Source organism: Phacochoerus africanus, chromosome 1 (genome assembly GCF_016906955.1).
Source record: "Phacochoerus africanus isolate WHEZ1 chromosome 1, ROS_Pafr_v1, whole genome shotgun sequence".
Classification (NCBI taxonomy): domain Eukaryota; kingdom Metazoa; phylum Chordata; class Mammalia; order Artiodactyla; family Suidae; genus Phacochoerus; species Phacochoerus africanus.
This window is the reverse complement of record NC_062544.1, coordinates 213,177,615-213,200,242: the sequence shown is the minus strand read 5'-3', so window position 1 is coordinate 213,200,242 and position 22,628 is coordinate 213,177,615. Positions and strand designations below refer to the sequence as shown.

Below are 22,628 nucleotides of genomic sequence, written 5' to 3'. Positions count from 1 at the left end.
GAGTATGCATATATTTTTAATATGCATTAATAATTTGTATGAGTACATCTGTGACATATGCTGGATCAAAGAATAGAACATATACCATCAAGCTGTCTTTCAAAACTGTTGTACCACTGTATTTTCCAACCAACAATACAAGAGTTTCTGTTTCCTCACATTTAATTAATATTTGACAATCAAGTTAGTTAAAAATATTCCCACTGTCAATTTAATTTGCTTTTTTTTTTTTTTTAAAGGGCCACACCTGTGGCATACAGAAGTTCCCAGGCTAGGAGTTGGATTGCCAGCTTACACCATGGCTACAGCAATGCAGGAGTCAAGTCACATCTGCAACCTATGCTGCAGCTCATGGCAATGCCAGATCTTTAACCCCTAAGCAAGATCAGGGACTGAGCCTGCATCCTCATAGATACTAGTTGGGTTCTTAACCCACTGAACCACAATAGGAACTCCTTAATATGCATTTTTCAAAGTGATGTTGAACATCTCCTCATAGGCCTACTGGCCCATCTGCATTTCTTTTTCTCCAAACTGCTCATTCATGTTCTTGGTCACTTTCCTACTAAATGTTGGCTTTTTTCTTCTCACAGATCTATAAGAAGTTTCTTGAGTTGAAAGGGCTGGAAATGAATTCCTTTTAATAAATGTGACAAATTTTCCCCCAGTGTATCATTTCTTATTTGTTCATTTATCTTTCAAGATACAAAAATTCTATAATCAAAGTTCAAACAAACTTTGTGAAGTCCATAAAGAAGTTCTACAAAGTCAGTATTCTTAACTTTTTCTTTGAATGTTTCAAGGTTTTCTTTGCTGTCGTGTTTAGAAAAGTTTTCCCTATGCAAAAACCATTTAAAAGTTTATTATTATAGTTTTCTTTTAACCTTTGAATCTTTGATCCATTTGAAATGTACTGTATCATTAGGAACAGGACTGACATGATACATGTGTCCCTCTCCAAATTCATGGATTGAAATTCTAACCCTCCAAGTAACAGCGTTAGAAAGCAAGGTCTTTAGGAGGTGATTAGGTCTTAAGGGTAGAACTTTCATAAATGAGATCAGTGCCCTTATTAAACAGAGCCCAGAGAGCTCCCTCACACCTTCTTCAATGTTGAGGACATATCAAGAAGACGTCAATCTATGAGCGAGGAAATGGAATTTCACTAGACAATGAATCAATCAGTGATCTGATTTTGGACTTCCCAGCCTCCAGAAATGTGAGGAATAAATTTCTTTTGTTTATAAGCCACCTAGTCTATAGTATTGTCATAGCAGCCTGAAAGAACTAAGACAGGCTAGTGCATCCTTCTCTGTTGTAATTTCTCATTAAATTAGGCAATTTCTCTTACTCTTGCATTTTGCTTCCTTTCAAATATTGTTCCTCACAATCTCTAAAAGTAATTGAAGTAATTGCTCTTATTTTAGAATAGATTTGGTTTTATAAAAATGACAGGCTCATTATTTTAAAACAGTAACAGAAAATCACTAAAAAGAAAAAAAATCCCCATTATCCACAAACAATCATTAATATTAAGCAAATATTTCCAAACATCTCCAAACTAGGCATATGCTCCAAGGAGAGACATACCAAAACCAAAAAAAAAGTTGTAAGAAAATGGAATACTAATTATATCACTTTAAAGATAAACAGTTTTAACTTTCATTTTACTGCATCAGAAGAAATAGAAGAAATACAATCATAAGGACACAAATAAGCTGACAAATGAGAATCTGTCAAGAGTCAGAACAGTTACCAACTGTTTAAAAAAAAAAAAAGTAGATAGATGCTTCACAAGGCAAAGATTTTTACTATAAGAGAATAAGAGAGGCATGCCCTTGTGTCAATTGATCAATCTCAGATACTTTTTTGTAAAAATAACTCTTTTTTTTTTTTTTTGGCTTTTTGCTATTTCTTGGGCCGCTCCCGCGGCATATGGAGGTTCCCAGGCTAGGGGTCCAATCGGAGCCGTAGTCGCCGGCCTACGCCAGAGCCACAGCAACGCAGAATCCGAGCCGCGCCTACAACCTACATCACAGCTCACGGCAACGCCGGATCGTTAACCCACTGAGCAAGGGCAGGGACCGAACCCACAACCTCATGGTTCCTAGTCGGATTCGTTAACCACTGCGCCACGACGGGAACTCCTGTAAAAATAACTCTTTAAGATAGTCCTGCAAAAGTGAACATAAAGTGAAAGAGAAAAGATGATGTTGTATGCAATTTTGTCAGAAAAAAGGGCATCTTACTTTTTAATCCAATATTTAGCACACAGAGTAATAATAATCTAAATTTTCTACAGGACAAAATATTTTCATGATTTTAATTTTTTTCAAGTTGCAGTCCAACAGAAACTCTTTGTTTTAATTTGGGTCAGTGGATTCTCTTCAACTATAAAAGTGAGGTGAATTAAATGATCCAACTCTCTTTTCAGTTCTAAACATGGTGCCCCTAAGAGTCTAAAGTGGGAATTGAAACAAGAGATTGAGTTAAAGGGCTTTTAGCCAAGTTTACTGTCCAAATGAAGCATAAATGAATGGGTTAAAAGGGGAACATACCTTCCTTCTTTCCCTCAAAAGAACTGAAACAGGAGTTCCCGTCGTGGCGCAGTGGTTAACGAATCCAACTAGGAACCATGAGGTTGCAGGTTGGGTCCCTGCCCTTGCTCAGTGGGCTGAGGATCCGGCATTGCTGTGAGCTGTGGTGTAGGCCGCAGACGTGGTTCGGATCCCACATTGCTGTGGCTCTGGCAGAGGCCAGCGGCTACAGCTCTGATTAGACCCCTAGCCTGGGAACCTCCATGTGTCATGGGTGCGGCCCTAGAAAAGACCAAAAATAAATAAATAAATAAAAATCAAGGACTCGATGGATATATCCCCATGTTCCCATAAGCCCACCCATGAATAGAGAGAGATTTCAAACATTAATACAGCATTTTCCATGTTCCAAGCTCTACGTATGCAACATATGTAACCATACTCCCATCTCCTCCATGTTTTCCTAATATGATCTAATACTTGCAGGTTGTAAGGTCTTATTCTCCTATCCATTTTAGGTAACTTTATCATATCCATAATAGCTTTTCAGGAGATGCAGAAACCAGCAATGCAAAAAGCATTCTAGGTACCAGTGCCTCATAATTTTATACAAGTTGAAATGTTTCTAATACCATTCCTTTTTTTGGTTGCATCCACAGCATACAAAAATTCCTGGGCCCAGGAATCAAACCAGTGCCACAGCAGCAACCTGAGCCATAGCAGTGACAATGCCAAATCCTTAACTTGGTAGGCCACCAGGAAACTTCAAAAATGTTTCCAGTACTATCCTTAAGAGAAGTCAATGCACTGTTGATTGCAGGCTGAAATCTATACGGAAATTAACTTCCAGATTATAGAACTGTCCACTTATTTAACTTTAATGAACATTTATTTTTACTGGTTATATTGAGCCAGCCATTACCCTAACAATCTCCTATAAAAATAGACATATTAACTTTAAGAACTGTATGCTTTATAATCATTGTTGAGTATCATAAATCAGACAACAGAATAAAAAAAAGTTATTAAAAAGCAAGTCAATTCTCTTAAAATTTAACATTTTTCTTACATAAGCAATTTTTTTCTGGCCACACCCACATAGCATGTGGAAATTCCCACATCAGCGTTCCAATCCACACCACAGCAGCAACAATGCTGTATCCTTCACCCACTGCACCATAAGAGGACCCCCATAAGCAAACTTTTTAATCTAGGACTACAAATAAACATGAAATAGAAACTGCATTACTAATTAACATTTCAAAAAATCTACTTGAAATGGACTAACATAAGAGCAAATCATGCATCAACTAAAGAGAATGGATACTGAAATTATTCCAGAGAAAAACAAAAAAAGTGAAATATGAAAATAAGGATATACAGGCAATACAACATTACAATCTCTAACCAAAGAGAAACATGTAAGTACATACCACAGTTAATAAATAGAACCGTGATGTATTAGGATATCTGAAATCCAAAGGCAGACTTGCCCAAATTAGCTGAGTAAGCTGGGTCAAGTCATTCATTTTCTTCTGGATCTCAGTTCCTCATCTTTTAAGATGAAGAAGAGGGATCAGATAGTCTCTGATTCTTCCTGCCCTAAAATTCTAAGCTCCATGTCACTTTTAAGAGAAACTGAGAAATCTGTCTACTTCGTTACCAAAGGGCTGTCTGATTGTTGCCTACCACTACTTTTCCCTGATTTAATTTTTCAGGCACTTCTCCAGTAGTAACTAGAAGGCCCTAGAATCAAATTCAGTCAGACAACCACTTTCAAATGACTCACATCCCTCAGACAGAATCCTCATTACAAAATGCTTCATATTTCTGTTATGTCATATCTAACTCTACCAGCAACAGATCAAAACGAAAAAAGAACATTACTACAATAGTTAGGAAAATGCAAAGAAGTAGAGAGTTTTAACTACAGAAAAAGGGAGAAACCAATGCTATCCTTAAGATTTACTGATCGGTTTAACAATGCAATCCTTTAAGCCAATAAACACAGAATCCTTGGGATAAATGTAGCAACTGCTTTCTGAGAAAAAAAATACCAGAGCAAAACCATCTTTTCAAAGTAGCTTCCATCTAATTATCACACAGATGAAGCTTCATTGAGGTCTATCATGCAAAATATTTTTTAATAGTTAAGTATTTCAGACCTTGAACCATTCACAAAATTTTAGGCAGGGGCACCAGAAATTTTAAGCTTTTCCTTTCAAAACTATTTTTTAATCTCATACTTTTTATTCCATTATAAATGATACTTCCACAAAATATCCATTTTACTAAAATGAAAAAACTTAGTAATCCTAATTAATTGACCACTGAAAAACAGCTTAAGGAAAAATTTTTTATCTTACCTCTACATTAGTGCTAAGGCTGCTTGGTAGTGTTTCTGAAGTCACAGTAGAGCTTGGAAGGCTGGAAATTTCCCAAGTATTCACAGGCTGTATCGGTTCAGACTGCTTTGAACGATTTATACATTTTGGATTATCCAGTAAGGTCACTTCATAAAATTCTTGAATATCTAGTGGTGAGGAAAGGAAAAAAAAATTCAAAAGTATTTAGCAACTATGCATTGCTAAATAACTCAAAAGCAAAATTTTTACTCTACTAAAATAAATACTAAGTTTAAATATTTTACGTTATTTTAGAAATAATCACCTAAAGATATGACAAACTCTAAAAGAAACCATTAAGGTATAGCAAAATAGGATAACTTGGAAAGATCAAGTTATGCTGCTATCAGCTGGAATTATATAAACTTAGCATATTAACACTGGTTATTCATGCTGCTCAGGAGCTCTGAGGGGTAGTTACATAATGATTACACAACTATAAGTTTTTATTCACCTCCTGGTATAATTTTGAGTTGATTTTTTTAAAGGAGTGAAATTATTATTTAACAGATGGGATATTATCCTGTATAGAATCATAACAGTAAATGTAAATAACATTTAGAAAGAATAAATATTTGTTTCTCAATATGATGAAAAAATTAGTATCTCCTTTAAAAAAAAATCCAAAGACAGCAGAGACAAAGTAACTCCTTTTTCAGTTTTGGTAACCAGTGGAATTGTAGAAAGTTCTAGGTAAAGGACTAATAAAAACAGAATACTGAGAATAGTATCAACCTACTTCACAGGATGTTAATATTACCCGAGGAAATTGTATATGAAAGCATGTTATAAACTATGAATCACTATATAAAACTACTCACATAACCATCATGAAAAAAACTAAAAACTCAAATTCAGAACATTAGCTATAAAAGGTTCTTATCAAATAAAAGCTATTTAACCTGAACCTAAGTCAAGTATTTAGAACCAACTTCTAGTTCCAAGGAAATACAGGCGATAGAGGAACAAGTTAAATGACACCAGAAAAGCAAACAACAAAACAGATTCAGAGAGAGACATTCCACAAGACAACTGGCCTGGTTTCTTTAGAAAGTCAATGTCATGAAAGGGAAAAAAATTCTTTGAAAGCAAGATTTTTCTGTACAAATTAAACAAAAGAGATACAGCAAGTAACTGCAATGTCAGAGCCTTAACTGATGTGCATGTTGTATGTCTGGGAAAGGGGAGGCAGTGAATTATAAAAGACACTGACAATAATTAGGGAAATTTTTGTAGAAGATATACATGAGTGTGAGAGTATGTATATATTTACACAGTAGGACATATATTTCTATATATGTAAAAGATATATATTTTATATATTTGTAAGACATAAATATTTGTAGATCTACCTATCTATAGAGATCTCTCACCCAAAAGCAAAACAACACACAGCTCCTAGTACAGTATTATGCCCTCTAAGAGTACTCAATGAGTGGACAATTGGTTAGTTACCAATATCAAGATAAACGGCCCACATCACTATATAAAATTTTTATATTTTCCAATACTGTAAGACAAGTTTCAAATCTTAAATATCTATATGACCTTTTATTTGATAGTTAACTAGCAGAAATACTGATTACCCTTTAATAACATCTCTTAAAAACCTTGAGCAGCGCTATCCCAAATACTTTTCTGCAATGATAAATGTTCCAGAGCTACACTGTCCAACATGGTAGCCACTAACTACATATGGCTATTGAGCATTTAAAATGTGACTAGTGTGACTGAGGAACTAAATTTATAATTTTATTTAAGTTTAATTTAAATAGACACATGTGGTTAGTGGTTACATACAAGACAAGAGAGCCCTAGACTAACATAATTCAGAATAATATTTTATTGTCTAGTATGGCCAAGGAATAAAGTATCTCCTACACGAATTTTTGAACAGTTCATTTGCAACTTGCTACTATCAAGAGAAATGCCTCAATTCTAGGTCTTATATTCATCTATCAAACAGTCCTTTCTAATTTGCTGTATCTGAACTCCTATGGACTAAAATACCAAATATTTATATTATTAACTATATCACACTTAAAACAAGCTGAGTAAAACACCCATTAGGACAGCTATTATTAACAAAACAGTAAATAACAAATGTGATGAGGATATGGAGAAATTAAACCCCCATGAATTGCTAGTAGGAATATAAAATGATGCAGCTGCAGAATGAAATTCTGATATGTTCCACAACATGGATAGATGAATCCTGAAGATATAAGTGGGATAAGCCAGACACAAAATGACTAAAACTATTTGATTCCACTTATATGAGGTACCTAGAGTAGCCAAATTCATAAAGAGTAGTAAAGTTATTTCCAGGGCCTGGAGTAAGGAGAGAATGGGGAGTTAATTGTTTAATGGGTATAGAAATTTGGTTTGGGATGATGAAAAAGTTCCAGAGATGGATAGTGGTGATAGCTGCAGAACACTGTGAATGTACTAATGCTACTGAACTAACTGCAGGCTTAAAAATGGTAACTTCTGGAGTTTTCCTGTGGCACAGCAAACTGAGGATCCAGCACTGTCACTGAAGCAGCCTGGGTCACTGCTGTGGCACAGGTTCAATCTTTGGCCTGGGAACTTCCATATGCTATGGGCATGGCCAAAAAAAAACGGTAAATTTCATGTTACATATGTTATTACAATAAAAAAAATAAGTTGAATGAGTGTCTACAGGAGTTTAGATGTGAGTAAAGTCCACGAGGTATGTAATATGTGGGTTTATAATATCTATTTTAGTTATTTAGATATCTATTTCTTACTGGGATCAGGATAACTGATACTGCCAGATAAGATCCAAATTAAAGAGAGAGTAGTAACCATACTTGGCAAACTAAAACCATATACAAAAGTACTGAAGTATCTGTTAATACATGTACAGTGTGGTGATGTTTTTGATATGACAATTTGTCACTTTCCTTAAAAACAAAAACAAAAACACACACCTTTAATCTTGACCTGTATTCCATCCTAACATTCCATAGTTTATATACTTTATTTCATTTGTCCACCACATTCCTGCATCTTTAGGGTGTCCCAAGACAATAGGAGTGAGCAACATAATAACACTCCTTCAGAAACTATTTCTCAATTACAATTTTCAGTTATTAGCAAAGATTTTTCAAGGCGCACCTAATCAGAAAAGGCCACCTCTGGAAAAATTGTACACATAAACTGAGCTTTTCTTAGGAGTCCAAAGTATTTATATTTTATATTTCCCATGCAGTCCCTATTCTTTAAAGCTAATCTACATTTTATATGTCAGAAGAGAGTATCACTGATCAGAACTATAAAGATTTAGCAAAACAAAAAAACAGCGGCGAGATTATCATTGTGACAAAGTAAGTATTTCTACAAAGTAACATTTCGAGATTCAAAATATTATTTTCTACCTTTTCTTTAGTTTTCTAAACTAGAGAGTGCAACATGGAGTACCATTAGATATGTAGTCTAAAGTAAAAACAGAAGTTACTACACAAAAAGAAGACAAAAACACACATGGTGAATCCTAGTATAATTTCAATCTCTCCTATTTTCTAAAAGTCTATTCAACATGCCAACATCTGAAAATCAAAGTTATTCCCAAAAGACCAACTTAATGAAAATAAAGAACTCAATTAATGAGTTTACACTGAACACTTAAGACATTAAAACAAATATTAATGAAGTGAATACACTCCAGAAAAGAAATAAGACAATTAAAAGATACAACAGTGTTTCTGAGAGATTGTGATAATTGAGGAAAAAATTATATATCACCTAAAGGTTTCCAATTTAAAGCATCTAAGAAGGGGGAGTTCCCATATTGGCTCAGCGGTTAACAAACCCGACTAGTATCCATGAGGACGCGGGTTCAATCCCTGGCCTTGCTCAGACGGTTAAGGATCCAGCATTGCCGTGAGCTGTGGTGTAGGTCGTAGATGTGGCTCTGATACTGCATTGCTATGGCTGTGGCACAGGCTGGCAGCCTCAACTCCCATTTGACCCCTAGCCTAGAAACCCCCATGTGCTGCAGGTGTGGCCCTGAAAAAGAAAAAAAAAAAAGATAAAAAAATAAAGCACCTGAAAAGGCAGACTTCTATAAAAATTTGATAGCTATATTTTAAATCATAGTAAAATCATTTACTATGAAAGTGTAAAGAAAATGGGAAAATGCAGCTGTTAAAGTGACTGCCATTAAAAACAAGATTAAAACATTAAAGACAAGATTAAAGACAAGAATGATTCCAAACTCATCTGAAAATCCATATAGCTGGCTCAGATATATACCAAACATATAATGAAAATATCTGATACATTTTATTACCCTGAAAAAAATTATTTCCTTTGAAAATAATGATGCACTAAAGCAAGCAAGAAAATACAGGACTGTTAATACACCTATTAGAAGAAAAATGACCGTTTAATTGACTCACAGTTGAACATATTGATTTTGTAGAGCCTACAGTTGAACATATTAATTTTGTAGAGCCTACAGATCAGTCTTATCACAGTCCATTCTTCATCTTCACTGCTTTCACTGTTTTGGACTAAATTGGGTCCCCTCAAGTGCAGTTCCTGAAAAAGATCTAAATTATAAAATCACAAAAGCAGAGTTCCTGTTGTAGCTCAGCAGGTTAGGAACCCAACTAGTATCCATGAGGATGAGGGTTCAATTCCTGGCCTCACTCAGTGGGTCAAGGATCTGGCATTGCCACGAGCTGTGGTGTAGGCTGCAAAGGTGGTTGGGATTTGGCATTGTTGTGGCTGTGGCATAGGCGGGGATCTGCAGCTCTAATTTGACCCCTAGCCTGGGAACTTCCATATGCTGCAGATGCGGTCCTAAAAAGTAAGAAAGAAAGAAAGAAAAACCTGTAACACATACAACAGAAAATTTCTCAAATATTAAACACAAGTAAACAGTCCAACATAACTGAGGAGAATCATTCCTATCTATTACAAAATTTTTTTATTTGGAAATCTCTAAGATTTCATATTTCAGAAATCTCCAAATCTAAGTAAAATTTTATTAATTTCTTGCTAAAATTCAAAGTTTGTAAACACTAAGAGTAAGGGAAGTACAGAAGTCCAGAAATACCCTCAAAGGAAGTTGAGGAAAAAGTTTTCTAGCTTTTAGTGATAACTTATACCATCCTAAACAGAGAAACTCACAAACCATAAAACATTTCTCAAACTAAAGACTCAAGGGAATACTAACCCAGGATCAGAGTAGGAAGTCTAAACTCAGACTCAAGAAAATGTAATAATTTAACATAATATAGGTGACATCTCTAATCTACGATAAAATAATATTGTAGTTAATGGACACGATAGAAAAGTTAGACTTCATTGACATTTTCAGGATATTACATCCAAAAAAATCAGAATATACATTCTTTTCAAAATGCACATGGAACATTCTCAAGGACTGACTGCATACTTGGGCACAAAACTAACCTCAACAAATTTAAGAGCACAGACAATTTTTTAAAAGACCTTAACAGACACCTTGACAAAGAAGATACACAGATGGCAAATAAGCCCATGAAAAGATGTTTCACCATATATCATCAGGGAAATGCACATTAAAACAACAAGATACCACTGTACATCTATTAGAGAGGCCAAAATACTTAACACTGCCAACACCAAATGCTAACAAAAATATGAAGCAACAGGAACTCCTACTCATTGATGGTGCTGATGCAAAATGATACAGCCACTTTGGAAAGCTGTTTGGTGGTTTCTTACAAAACTATATATACTCTTATCATACAATCCAGCTATCATGCACCTTAGTATTTACTAAGGTAAAACTATGGCCTTTGGGGGATAATGATGTGTTCATTTAGGCTCATCAACTGCGACAAATGCACCATTCTGCACATGTTGATAACAGGGGTCTACCTATACACGGGGCAGGGGTTATATGGGAAATCTCTGTACCTTTAATTTTGCTGTGAATCTAAAACTGCTCTACAAAAATTAAGTCTTTAAAATTTTAAATTAAAATAGATATGAGCTATCAGGTCATGAAAAGACATTGTGAAACCTAAAATCATATTGCTAGGTGAAAGAAATCAATATGAAAAGGCCATATGCTTGTGATTCCAATTATATGACACTCTGGAAAAGGCAAAACTACAGAGACAACTAAAAGATCAGCAGTTGCCAGGGATTCAGGAGGAGGGAGGTGGAAAACAGATTTTTAGGGGAGTGAAACTATTCTCTATGATACCATAACAGAGGATGTGTTCGTCAACCACCAAACATGTATGTCAAGTTTATCAATGCAAAGAGTGAACCCTAAGGTAATCTATGGACTTTAAGTAGTAACAATACATTAATACTGGCTTATCTACTGTAACAAAAATACCACACTAATGCAAGACATCAATAATAGGAGAAATGGGTGTAGGGTGGTAAGGATATGGGAACTCTGCTTTCCATTCAATTTTCCTGTAAACCTAAAATTGCTGAAAAAGTTGAAGTGTAATAATTTCTTTAAATGTTTAAGGGAGTTAATAAATAACAAATTTATATGAAAAACAAGCAATCTCACACTTGATCTCAAAATAATTTCCAAATGTATTGAAGACTTAAGTTTTTTTTTTTTTTTTTAATTCTTTTTTAGGGCTGCACCCACAGCATATGGAATTTCCCAGACTGGGGTGGAATCGGAGCCACAGCTGCCAGACTACATAACAGCTACAATAATGATGGATCTGGGCTACACCACAGCTCATGGCAACAATGGATCCTTAACCCACCGAACAAAGCCAGGGATCAAACCCTCATCCTCATGGATACTAGCTGGCCTGTTACCACTGAGCCACCAGGGGAACTCCCTAAAGATTTAAATGTTCAAAAAGAAGCCATGACAGAAATTGAATATAATAAATATTTTTAAAATCTTAGGGAAACAGAAGCCTTTCTAAGCATAATACCAAGAGCAAAGAGCACAAAAATACTGATAAATCTAGCCATATTCAAATATAACTATTTTTTAAATCAAAGTTTAAAAACAAATGATAAACAATAAAAGCTATTTGCAACTTACAAGGTAGATAGAACTGATATCTCTAGATTTTATAATTATGAAAAAATGAAGAAAGGTGGTGGGAGGGGCAAATAATGAATAATTCACAGAAATTAAACAGTGACATAAGAAAATTCATTGGTTATTTATTCAAAGAAAACCAAAATATTTTATTTATTCAGACAAACCCAAAATAAGAAACACTGTATTAAAAAAATAAGAGCGGAGGGGACCTGTACTCTTCAAATATGACAATATCATAAAAGACAAAGACTATGCAAATGTGCCCAGATTAAAGGAGACTTAGAGACATGACAACTAAATACAATATTTAGGGGGTGTACTGAAAAACTAATTAGAAAAGGAAAAATTTAGTAGGAAAAAACTTGTCCCTTATAGATGAAATAGCTTAGACTAGAAGAAATATATACAGATGCTTTTACAGCTCTGTGATTACAAGTTTCCAAAGAGAATTCTACTAGATTCAACATAACCAAAAGAGTAAGCAAAACTGTTACCAAATAAATAACAACCCAATTCAATCAAAATCACCAACCGAAAAGCTAATAAAAATTTCCCCCAGTTTCATAAAGTTTTAGCCAATAGTCTGATCCTTATTCTGTCATAAATGTTTTCATTTTTCAAACCTAGCCTGCAAAGTTACACACACACACAATTAGCAACATACTAAAATATAAGTCACTGGGACCAATAATGAGCAAAAAAATCTAAGGAAATTTCACATTTTACCATTATATCTAGAAGCCTATAAACTCATTACCAAGTAAATACACTTTTCAAAATGTGGAAATTCCATTATAATAAACATCATTCCATCATCATAAACATTCTTGAAAGTAAAAGTCATTTTACAGTGTGTTTTAAAAACACTGAACCTATAGATCAACATTTAAACACGCTTGCTGTCAGTGTTATTTATCACATTAAAAACATTCAGCTTATGATAAAGAGCATCCTAATGGTTGAAGGTGAGGAGAGGCTCTGAATTCAGACTAGTTGAGACCAATTTCTGGCTCTACAATTTACTGAGAGTCCTTCTGTAAGATACATAATGTCTCACTGCCTCTGTCTTCTTCTATAAAATGGTATAACCATCTAATAGGTGAATATACACCTCAAAGGATTGTGAGGACTAAATGATACTTTTATTAGCACACAGAAAGTGTTCAATAAATGTTAGCTACTGTTACCTTTTACATACTTAAAGAAGAGTCATACTCTCACATCCATTAGGATGACCACTGTCAAACAAACAAAAAAACAAAAAACAAAAAACAAGATACAAGAGTGTTGCGAAACTGTAACCTTTGTGTACTGTTAGTGGGATTAATAAATGGTGCAGCTGCTCTGGAAAACATTATGACGGTTCCTTAAAAAATTAAAAATATAGGAGTTCCTGTCGTGGAGCAGTGGTTAACGAATCTGACTAGGAACCATGAGGTTGCAGGTTCGATCCCTGGCCTTGCTCAGTGGGTAAGGATCTAGCGTTGCTGTGAGCTGTGGTGTAGGCTGCAGACACGGCTCAGATCTGGCGTTGCCTTGGCTGTGGTATAGGCCAGTGGCTACAGCTCCGATTAGACCCTTAGCCTGGGAACCTCCATGTGCCACGAGAGCAGCTCAAGAAAAGGCAAAAAGACAAAAAAAAATTTAAAAATATAACTACCATAGATCCCACAACCACACTTCTGAGTATATATCCAAAAGAATTGAAAGCAGGTTCTCAGAGATATCTGCCCACTCACATTCATGGCAACACTGCTCACAACAGTCAAGACATAGAATAACCCAAATGTCTACTGATGGATGAATGGATAAACAAAAGTCGGACACATAAATATATACATGCATGTGTGCACACATGTATGCACACACACACACTAGAATATTACTCGGCCTTAATACGGAAGGAAATTCTATCACATGCTACAATGCGAATGACCTTTGAGTACACTATGCTAAGTTAAATAAGCCAGTCACAAAAAGACAAATACTTTATGATTTCCCTTACATAAGGTATTTACAAGAGTCAAAATCAGAGACAGAAAGTAGAATTGTAGTTACCAAGGGCTGGAAGGAGGAGGAAAGGTGAAGTTGTTAATAGCTAGAGTTTCAGTTCTGCAAGATGAAAAAGTTCCAAACTGTTTCACGACAATATGAATATACTTAATGATACCACATCTTAAAATGGTTAAGATAATAGATATTACAGCTTTATTACAATTAAAATTAAAAAGGAGTCACATTTGCATGGAAACAACCTAAATGTCCATCGACAGATGAATGGATTAAGAAAATGTGGCACATATATACAATGGAATACAACTCAAGCCATATAAAAGAACAAAATAATGCCATCTGCAACATGGATGCAACTAGAGGTTCTCATACTAACTGAATTAAGTCTGAAAGAGAAAGACAAATACCATATAATCTTACATACGGAATCTAAAATGTGGCACAAATGAATCGATCTACAAATCAAAAAGACTCTTGCAGACACAGCGAACAGACTTTTGGTTGCCAAGGGGAAAGGAGCAGGATGGACAGGGAGTTTGGGGTAAGTAGAAGCAAAGTATCACATTTAGAATGGATAAGTAATGAGGGGAACTGCATAGCACGGGGAACTATGTCCAACCTCTTGGGATAAACCATGATGGAAGATAACATAAGAAAAGGAATGTGTGCGGGTGTGTATCATATGTATATGTATCACTGGGTTACTCTGCTGTACAGCAGAAACTGGCACAACATTGTAAATCAACTATACTTTAAAAAAAAGTCACACGTGAAACTCAGTATAGTCTCTTTACCATGTTTACAAAGGCAAGTGAAACTATCAGTAGCAACAAATGAATTAGAAGTTAAAAAAATCTCAAAATGGACAGTGTTATTATATAACCCATCATTTTGAAATACCTGCAGAACTAAAATAAAACTGCATTAAAATAAGCTTGTTATTTATCTCACACAAAATATACAAATGATGATTCAACTTACTAAAGTTTATAAAAGCCAGCCTGATCTTGAGCCCAGGTTTTTCTCCTATGCACAATGAAAGTAGATCAGTTCTCTGATCCCATAAATAAGCCCAGGGGTCTATACTGGTACAAAGTTTTTGAGGACTATCAAGATCCTCCTAGATCCCAGAAGAACCTAAGAATCAGAAATGACCTCAAACCATATGGACAGCAAAGCTTTCACTGTTACCAAGCCATATCCAGTCTACTTTACTCACAAAATTTTCATATATAAACATAGCAAATGAGAATACAAAATGAAATATATTAAGTTTTCATCTTGCTCTCACCTACATCAGGGATTAAAATTAGGCAGACTTTATCTCCCATCTATACAAAAATAATCACTGGATGTTTTGTGAATAAATTTTACACAAATGTATCATTCAGACTTTTTTAAAACTATAATTTAAACATTCAGCTCTGAAGAAACAAGTTAGCTAAAACTCAAAAGTTAGTAACAAAAATCGTTCTGCTTTCAATAACTTTTAAATCTCCAAACCATCCTTCCAGGATACTACCCAGCTTCAGAGCTAGAACAATGATTGCCATATTTCACTGAATTGAGGATATCAATATTGAGGATATCAATTATAAAGTGCATCTTTATTTCATGCACCACTAAGGATATAAAATCAATGTCAATATACATCCTTTATAAAATGCATCCCAAATTCAGAGATATTAAAATATTCAAAAATTGGTATCTCAGAACAGATGTAATGCAATATGTGCATGCTTGTTCCTCTGAATAATCCCAAGGAACCAGAAACCTAATCAATAATGTATCAACTACAGAGGGTGGGGGGAGAACAGACATTTCTATAACACCAAAATCGTGAGGGTCTCACACAAAGATTTTTTTTTAATTCATGAAAATAGTCAATACAAAAAAAATTTAAACAAAAAGGGAGTTCCCATCATGGCGCAGCAGAAACGAATCCGACTAGGAAACGTGAGGTTGTGGGTTCGATCCCTGGCCTCGATCAGTAGGTTAAGGATCTGGTGTTGCTGTGAACTATGGTGTAGGTCGAAGATGCAGCTCTGATCTGGCATTGTTGTAGCTGTGGCTGGCAGCTGTAGCTCCGATTTGACTCCTAGCCTAGGAACTTCCATATGCCACAGGTGTGGCTCAAAAAAGTGGGAAAAAAAAAAAAGAAAGAAAGAAAAGAAAATAGTTGATACAAACTACCAATTCAAGAAGTCAACCAATAAATAACTGACACAGACTCCAAGTCCAAAGAAGTAACTAGATAACTCACTATAGCCTAAAGAAATAATTGCTAAACGCTGAAAGTCAAGAACCTAAGCACCACATAACTTTCAAACAATTCAGGTAGTCAAGACCCATGTCTCCTTTAATCCAAAAGTCTACAGGTATTAACTCAGAGGATAGAGTGCTACCTACTAAAGAAAAAAAGAGTTAACATAGATAACACAGAGTTTTTCAGTACAAACTATGAACACAATGGACTCTAGTTTACACTAATTTATAGGTTTAAAGTACCACAGTGTTTCAAAAATTTTCAAAGTAATTAAGGTTAATAAACTAACCCAATTTCAGCATGCAAAAAAATGGATTAATTTAGTAGTGTCAACAATTAATCTGATTACAGTAAGGAAACATAAAAAAGCCTCTACTAAGTTTTACGTTTCAAAACTCCTAAAATCTATGACTTTTCTGACACCAAAATCTGATACCACATTTTATAAAACCTTAAAATATAAGTAAATCTAAATATTAAATTCACAACCAAAAAAATTATAAAGGACAGAGAAGATTCACAAATATAATTAGAGAATTAACTATCAGAATTCAATTATGCATAAAAATAAATACAGTCAAAATAGGCAAGGTAGAATACACTAAAAAAAAAAAAAAAAAGAAAATCCACCCAAACATAGCAGATCTACCTCCAATCTACAGAGAAATCTAAGTGTAGGTTCCATTTGGTTGCTTCACTAACCATTTAATTTTCTTAAGTTGTAGACTCCACACAGAGGATTCCATCTATCTATGTCTCTACGTAAAAGAAGATGTATAAGTCACACTACTTTTTTCTAAACAGTAACCCTACTAAATAAAACATTCTTAGATTTAATGTTGATATAGAAAAACAATTAAAAGTGGTTTTCCCTTTTTTATTTCTTCAGAGGAATTCGATTTGATCATGCATTTGGACCTTAAAACTCAAGAACTTAGAAATTCAAGTGTAGAAAATGTCCATCAGCCTAAACAAAAAAGGCAAAATGCTGGCAAATTTTGAAGACTGGTGACAGATATATAGCAGTTCCCTACACTGTTCTCTCTGTTGTTGTGTGTGTTTTCTAAAGCCTGTAAAAATGCTAAATTAAAAAAAAAATTATTCAGGTATATTGAATGATCTTCTTCAAAGTCTTCTCTAATACTAAAACTAATTTAGTAGACTCAATTTACCAGGAAGTTGACAGGATACACTAATTTGAAAGTAGCCTTCAAATCACATCAAAAGTTACTCCTGGAGTTCCCGTCGTGGCGCAGTGGTTAACGAATCCGACTAGGAACCATGAGGTTGTGGGTTCGATCCCTGCCCTTGCTCAGTGGGTTAATGATCCGGCGTTGCCGTGAGCTGTGGTGCAGGTTGCAGACGCGGCTCGGATCCTGCGTTGCTGTGGCTCTGGCATAGGCCGGTGGCTGCAGCTCTGATTCGACCCCTAGCCTGGGAACCTCCATATGCCGCGGGAGCGGCCCAAAAAATAGCAAAAAAAAAAAAAAAGACGAAAAAAAAAAAGAAAAAGTTACTCTTATTGATCCATAGATATAAAGCTGTAACTACTTTGAAGTTACAGAGGAAAAGACTGTAAAACAATGAACTATATGTCCTACTTTAACATGACTAATAAAGACTCATTTTATTCTTACAATTGAAGAGGACAATTTTCTAGTTCAGTGGTTGGTACACATTTCAAGGAACCTCGAGGAGAGGGCTAGAGGCAGGTCACCCTATTTTACACATTGGAGATTGTGTACAAAATACCAGATTTTTCTTTTAAAAGGGGTCTAGCTACTTTTTAGAAAAAGCCTTAAAAACTACTGTTCTGCAGCACCCACATGCTACAGTTAACAGTGACTTAGAAAAGATTAAATGGCTCGTACTGTATCAATCAATGGCAATGTCAGGAAGAGAATTCAGCACTGTTGACTATTTGCGCAGTTCCTTAAAACAATGCACCACTTCAAATTTAAGTTACAGTTGAGAATAAAACTGTTTCAATATTCTTATCTGTAAATTAAGATTAGACAAGATCATCTCTAAGATCATTTTCCAGGTCTGAAATTCTGACTCTGCAAATGCCAAGTTTAAACAGAGGTCTATGTTAAGGGAATGGATGTTCTTAAACATAGCAGAACTCTTCAAACATTTTCAGCGACTCCAGAGAAATACAAGTCAAACACAGAAAGAAGCTAAGTGTTCTTCAGTCAATAATTTTTGGATCAAGAAACATTTTTTCAACTTCTTCATCTTTCAAAGCATGGATGTGAAACTCTGTTATCAAAGACCTCTGAACTAATCATACTGAATGTTTTTTTAGTTATTAGATACTTTTGGAAGGGATATTGGCCTAAGTATCAAAATACACAACTCCTTGGATGTTCAAGTTACTGAATGCCTCACAGAGAACCAAATACATCACTCTCTTTAACTTTAAAATAAATGAATTCAGAGAAACAATAAGTCTAGCTGACACATAATGACCACCAATAAAGTTTTGATTCCCACCTATTAAAGCCTGAAAAAGGTTGCTCTGAAATATGTTAATAACCCGTTCTATGGAACTTCTGAGCTGTCTGTCTTCAGTTTGGCTTAGTTTTGAACGATAATCTTCCAAAAGGTGTAATGCTCTCTGGGTATCTGAAAAGAATAAAAAAGTCTGATTAAAATTATATATTTACAAGAAAATACTACATGTTAGCTGTGTAGCAAATGATTGTGCAAGACATCTAAACAGTTCCCCAAACCCTCCAAGTCAATCCATGCTATGATCATGTACACAAATATATTCCCTAGAATGATCCAAAAAAAATTTAAACATGTCATGGTAGATGAACAAAAGGTGAGTAGTTTGTAATAAATGTGTACTAGCAGTCTACCCCATAAAAGATCACTTGATCAAAATATTAGTAATATAGTTTCAGGTGATCTGATATACAAAAGCGGATTATCCACAACTCATCATTATAACCCAAACATTGTTTCAAAATTACTAGCTCTTGGTCAGTCTCCCACATTCGCCCACAAAATAGTGCTTAGTAATAATAAAGCCAAATATTGAAACACCAACACAGAATTTTAAAAAAGACATTTCAGAAAAAAAAGTGAATTGCCTCTCCAGTCACTAGAGAGACACAAGGAGAAAAGTTTGACCAACAATGAGGTGTTTCCATCTTCTGAATGATGTGAGGCTTAGATCCCGAATCAGAAAGAGTAGGATTGTGATGTCTTTCAGAATTACACAAACATATTTAAAACAAAAGAGACATACGGAAAAGCAAGTGACACCCACAAGAGAGTTCCCACGTAAATTCTCACCTTGCTTCCGGACCGGCATTTTCCTCCAGAATCAGGAAGAGGCACACACCTTTAAAGAACAAAACAAAAAGGAAAGAGAACTAAAGAAGAGAATCGTGGTTAAATTAGCATTTCCCCCTAACTCTCAAATCGAAAACCCCCCAGCCCCATTTGAAAAGCCCACCTGGCAAAGTTTTCCTAAGTGAAAAGAAGAACCTCAAAACCCAGCAGTGTCAGTCAATCTAGAAAGCTTTAAACTACGGTGGGTACCCCTGCAAATTAAGAGCTGACAGAAGCTTCAAAATTCTCCTCGAAAGCTGCCCCCTCTCAAGAGAGCACTAAATGCCCAGACATGGGGCCACCCCTCTCCCGGCAGAAGCATGCATAGTTCTCACCTACTACTGGAAGGGTGAGGAAGTCGCTCCGACCCTTGGCCCCTAAGCCAGAGGCGGCCGTAAAGCGCTCAGAGAAGGGGCCAGCTGGACTGATCACCCCGCCCTGCCCGGACCCCTCCTCTCGCTTGCCTGTCTCCAGCTCGCTTCCTCCGAGCTACTCCAGCAGGGTCCAGACAGGGAAGCGGCCGCTCTCCGCGACGCCCTCGCGACCCACATGCACACCTCCGCGGGCCCCCACACCTGCGGCGCCACCACAAAGTTCCTGCCAGTGCCGTGCGCTCCGAGCAGGGGTGCGCTCCGGCCGGTCTCGGGGCGGCTCCCCCGCCCTGCCCCGCTCCACGTCCCCCCGCCCCGCCCGGGGCTCGCGGAGCTAAGCAGAGAGGGGTGAGGGAACGGGGGAGGAGCTCCCCTCGGTTGCCGCACCCCCACGGCCTCTTCTTCCTCCGCCGCCGCCGCCGCTGGTGCCTACTCACTCGCCGCCGCCCGCTAGCCCGCTCGCCCGCTCGGCTCCTGGCCGCCCCACCCCCGGAACCTCGCCTCCTTCCGCGCCCCCAACCGCTCTCCCCCCAAACTTTCCGCCAAGATGGCGGCCCTGAAGCTGAACTGCCGCGCCCCCACGTGACCGCTCTCCCGGCGCTCTCAGCCAATGGGAAGTGAGGAGGCGGCTCGCGCGGAGCCCGGGGCTCTCCGCTCTGCTACCTTTGGGTTGGAAGGGGGAGGAGGGCCGGGAGCGGGGTGGGGAACGCGAAAGGGGCCCGGGGAGCTTCTAAGCAAACCTCTTCGTTTAAAGGGGGAGGCCATCGAAGTGGCTCTGAGGACAAAGGAGTTGACAAACAGACTCTACAGGTGGTCTGGGGGGCCTGGAAGAGCCCGCCTCTACCCCTCCTTCTCTTCGCCCAAACCCGCCGGTGTGTCCAGCGTTTCTAAGCAAGTGGCGCGCCAGGCCCGGAAGGGTCAGGGTGTGGAAAGAAAGACCTAACCTCACCTACACCAGATCCCAGACACACATTCCGAGACATCCTTTAATCTCACTAAGCACGTGCTGTTTTCAATTCCTGGGCAGGAGATGGTACTTGGAGCCCCCGGAGGTGGATCCCCAACCTGGAAAAGCGTGCTCGGGAGGGGTTGAATCCGCCACCCACCCACCACAGGAGGGAGGAAAAGGATGGAGTTTGGGCGGGGGGCGCGCTGTCTCTGCACTCATACACTTTGTAAAAATTTTTTTAGTTACTATTAGTCCCTCAGTAAAAGTTGGGGGGGGGGGGAACTGAAAGAAGGGCAGGTAAAATAGGGATATTCGTTAATTTGATAGGAATTTGAGGGTTTTATTAGAGCATTTTTAAGTCTATGTGATTAATTCCAAGTATAAAGGCATTTAAGAATGGGAAGAGAAAATTCGTTCTTTTTCACTCACTCATTCATTCCCCCTTGCCTGCAACCTCCGCCTAGTCATCAGCCCCAATCTCCGGCGGCGCCTTTAATAGCTCACCTGTAGCTACCGCAGCCGAGCCGCAACTTGGCAGGCACGGCTAGTTTAAGTTTCGATTACACCTGGGAGCGGGACTATGGGAGGGCCGGGACCACGCTCCCTGGCTGAGCCACTCAAGTTGTCGAAAGAGAATCCGGAAAAGATCTCTAAGTCACTCCCAGATCTTCGAGCCTCTTCCGCGTAACAGGGACCTACCTCCCTGCTCTGAGGTGCAGAGAGAAGAATCTGCTTAAGTTTGCCCAGAATTAGTGACAAAACTGGAAATACAAAGATCATGTCTTTCAAATCGAAAGTCTCTTTCCAGCAAACCTGATAGCCTTTCACTGAGACAGTACCCTTGGGCCAATAAAGGGAAGTCCGGGGAGCCTTGTACTGTAACAGTTGTTTAGAGGTTTGCTGACCACAGAGTTTCACTTTTGGAATGCACCTTGGAATCCTAACTTGACCCACTCTCTCAGTTTAAGATAAGGAAACAGAGGTCCAGGGTAGGGAAGCAATTTGCCCAAGAATATAGGCTAATCAGCGGCAGCAGCCCAGAATTAGCTCACCTAGCTCCAGTCCAAGGCTCCTTCCATTGCGATTTTTGACAACTTGATAGTAGTATGCTGGTATTGGCAGCAAATCTATGGTCTCCTGCATCATGGAAGTTTGAGCAACAGGTAAAGCAACACTACAAAGAAGAAATGGGATGGAAAAGCAAAAGGAAGCTCTTAAAAGTAAGGAGCTTAAATAGAGGAATTTTGAAAATAGTAAAATGGGGGGAGAGTTGATAGTGAAAATGGCTGATGGCTATCAAGACTTCATTGAGGAACTGCTAATGAAAGGGTTCCATTTAAGGAACTATTCTAAGAATGGAATATCTTCAGAATTTAGGAGAAGGAGGAAGGGATTTCACCCACTGTTCATCCATTGTTCAGGAAATGGAGATAAAAACAGAGATCCAAGCCCTGCTCTCAGGACCCACAGCCTAATAACAAATGGATAAAGGCCAGTGCAGGTTTTTCCAGGGACCGCTGAAAAGTCAAAAACAAAATTTGTACAAGTTCTCAATGTCTTCCTAGTCCTCCCCTAAAAACAAAGAGGAGGGGGAGAAGGAAAAGGAGACGAGGGCACAAAGCCCTTCCTTCTTGTCTCCTAGCCCTATGTGGTCAGCTGTGTCCAGAATGGACATGAATGCAGCTAGCCCT

The 22,628-nt window shown here is 37.4% G+C and overlaps 1 protein-coding gene across 8 annotated transcripts in view; it reads right to left on the bottom strand.

Moving 5' to 3' along the window:
- The window catches only part of DLG1 (discs large MAGUK scaffold protein 1), a 257,730-nt gene extending 237,514 nt beyond the window's left edge, over window positions 1-20,216 (bottom strand). For 6 of the 8 annotated variants that reach the window (XM_047789292.1, XM_047789308.1, XM_047789319.1 and 3 more), the window contains exons 1-4: window positions 20,082-20,216; window positions 19,579-19,627; window positions 18,769-18,900; window positions 4,904-5,070 (exon numbers count right to left, since the gene is read on the bottom strand). In XM_047789292.1, the coding sequence (XP_047645248.1) occupies window positions 4,904-5,070; window positions 18,769-18,900; window positions 19,579-19,597 (318 nt within the window). In that variant the 5' untranslated portion in view covers window positions 19,598-19,627; window positions 20,082-20,216. Of the gene's footprint in view, window positions 1-4,903; window positions 5,071-9,366; window positions 9,517-18,768; window positions 18,901-19,578; window positions 19,628-19,952; window positions 19,976-20,081 lie in introns of those variants that run through there. The other 2 variants (XM_047789300.1, XM_047789373.1) reach the window with 2 other exon arrangements.
- Between the last annotated feature and the right edge of the window lie 2,412 nt (window positions 20,217-22,628).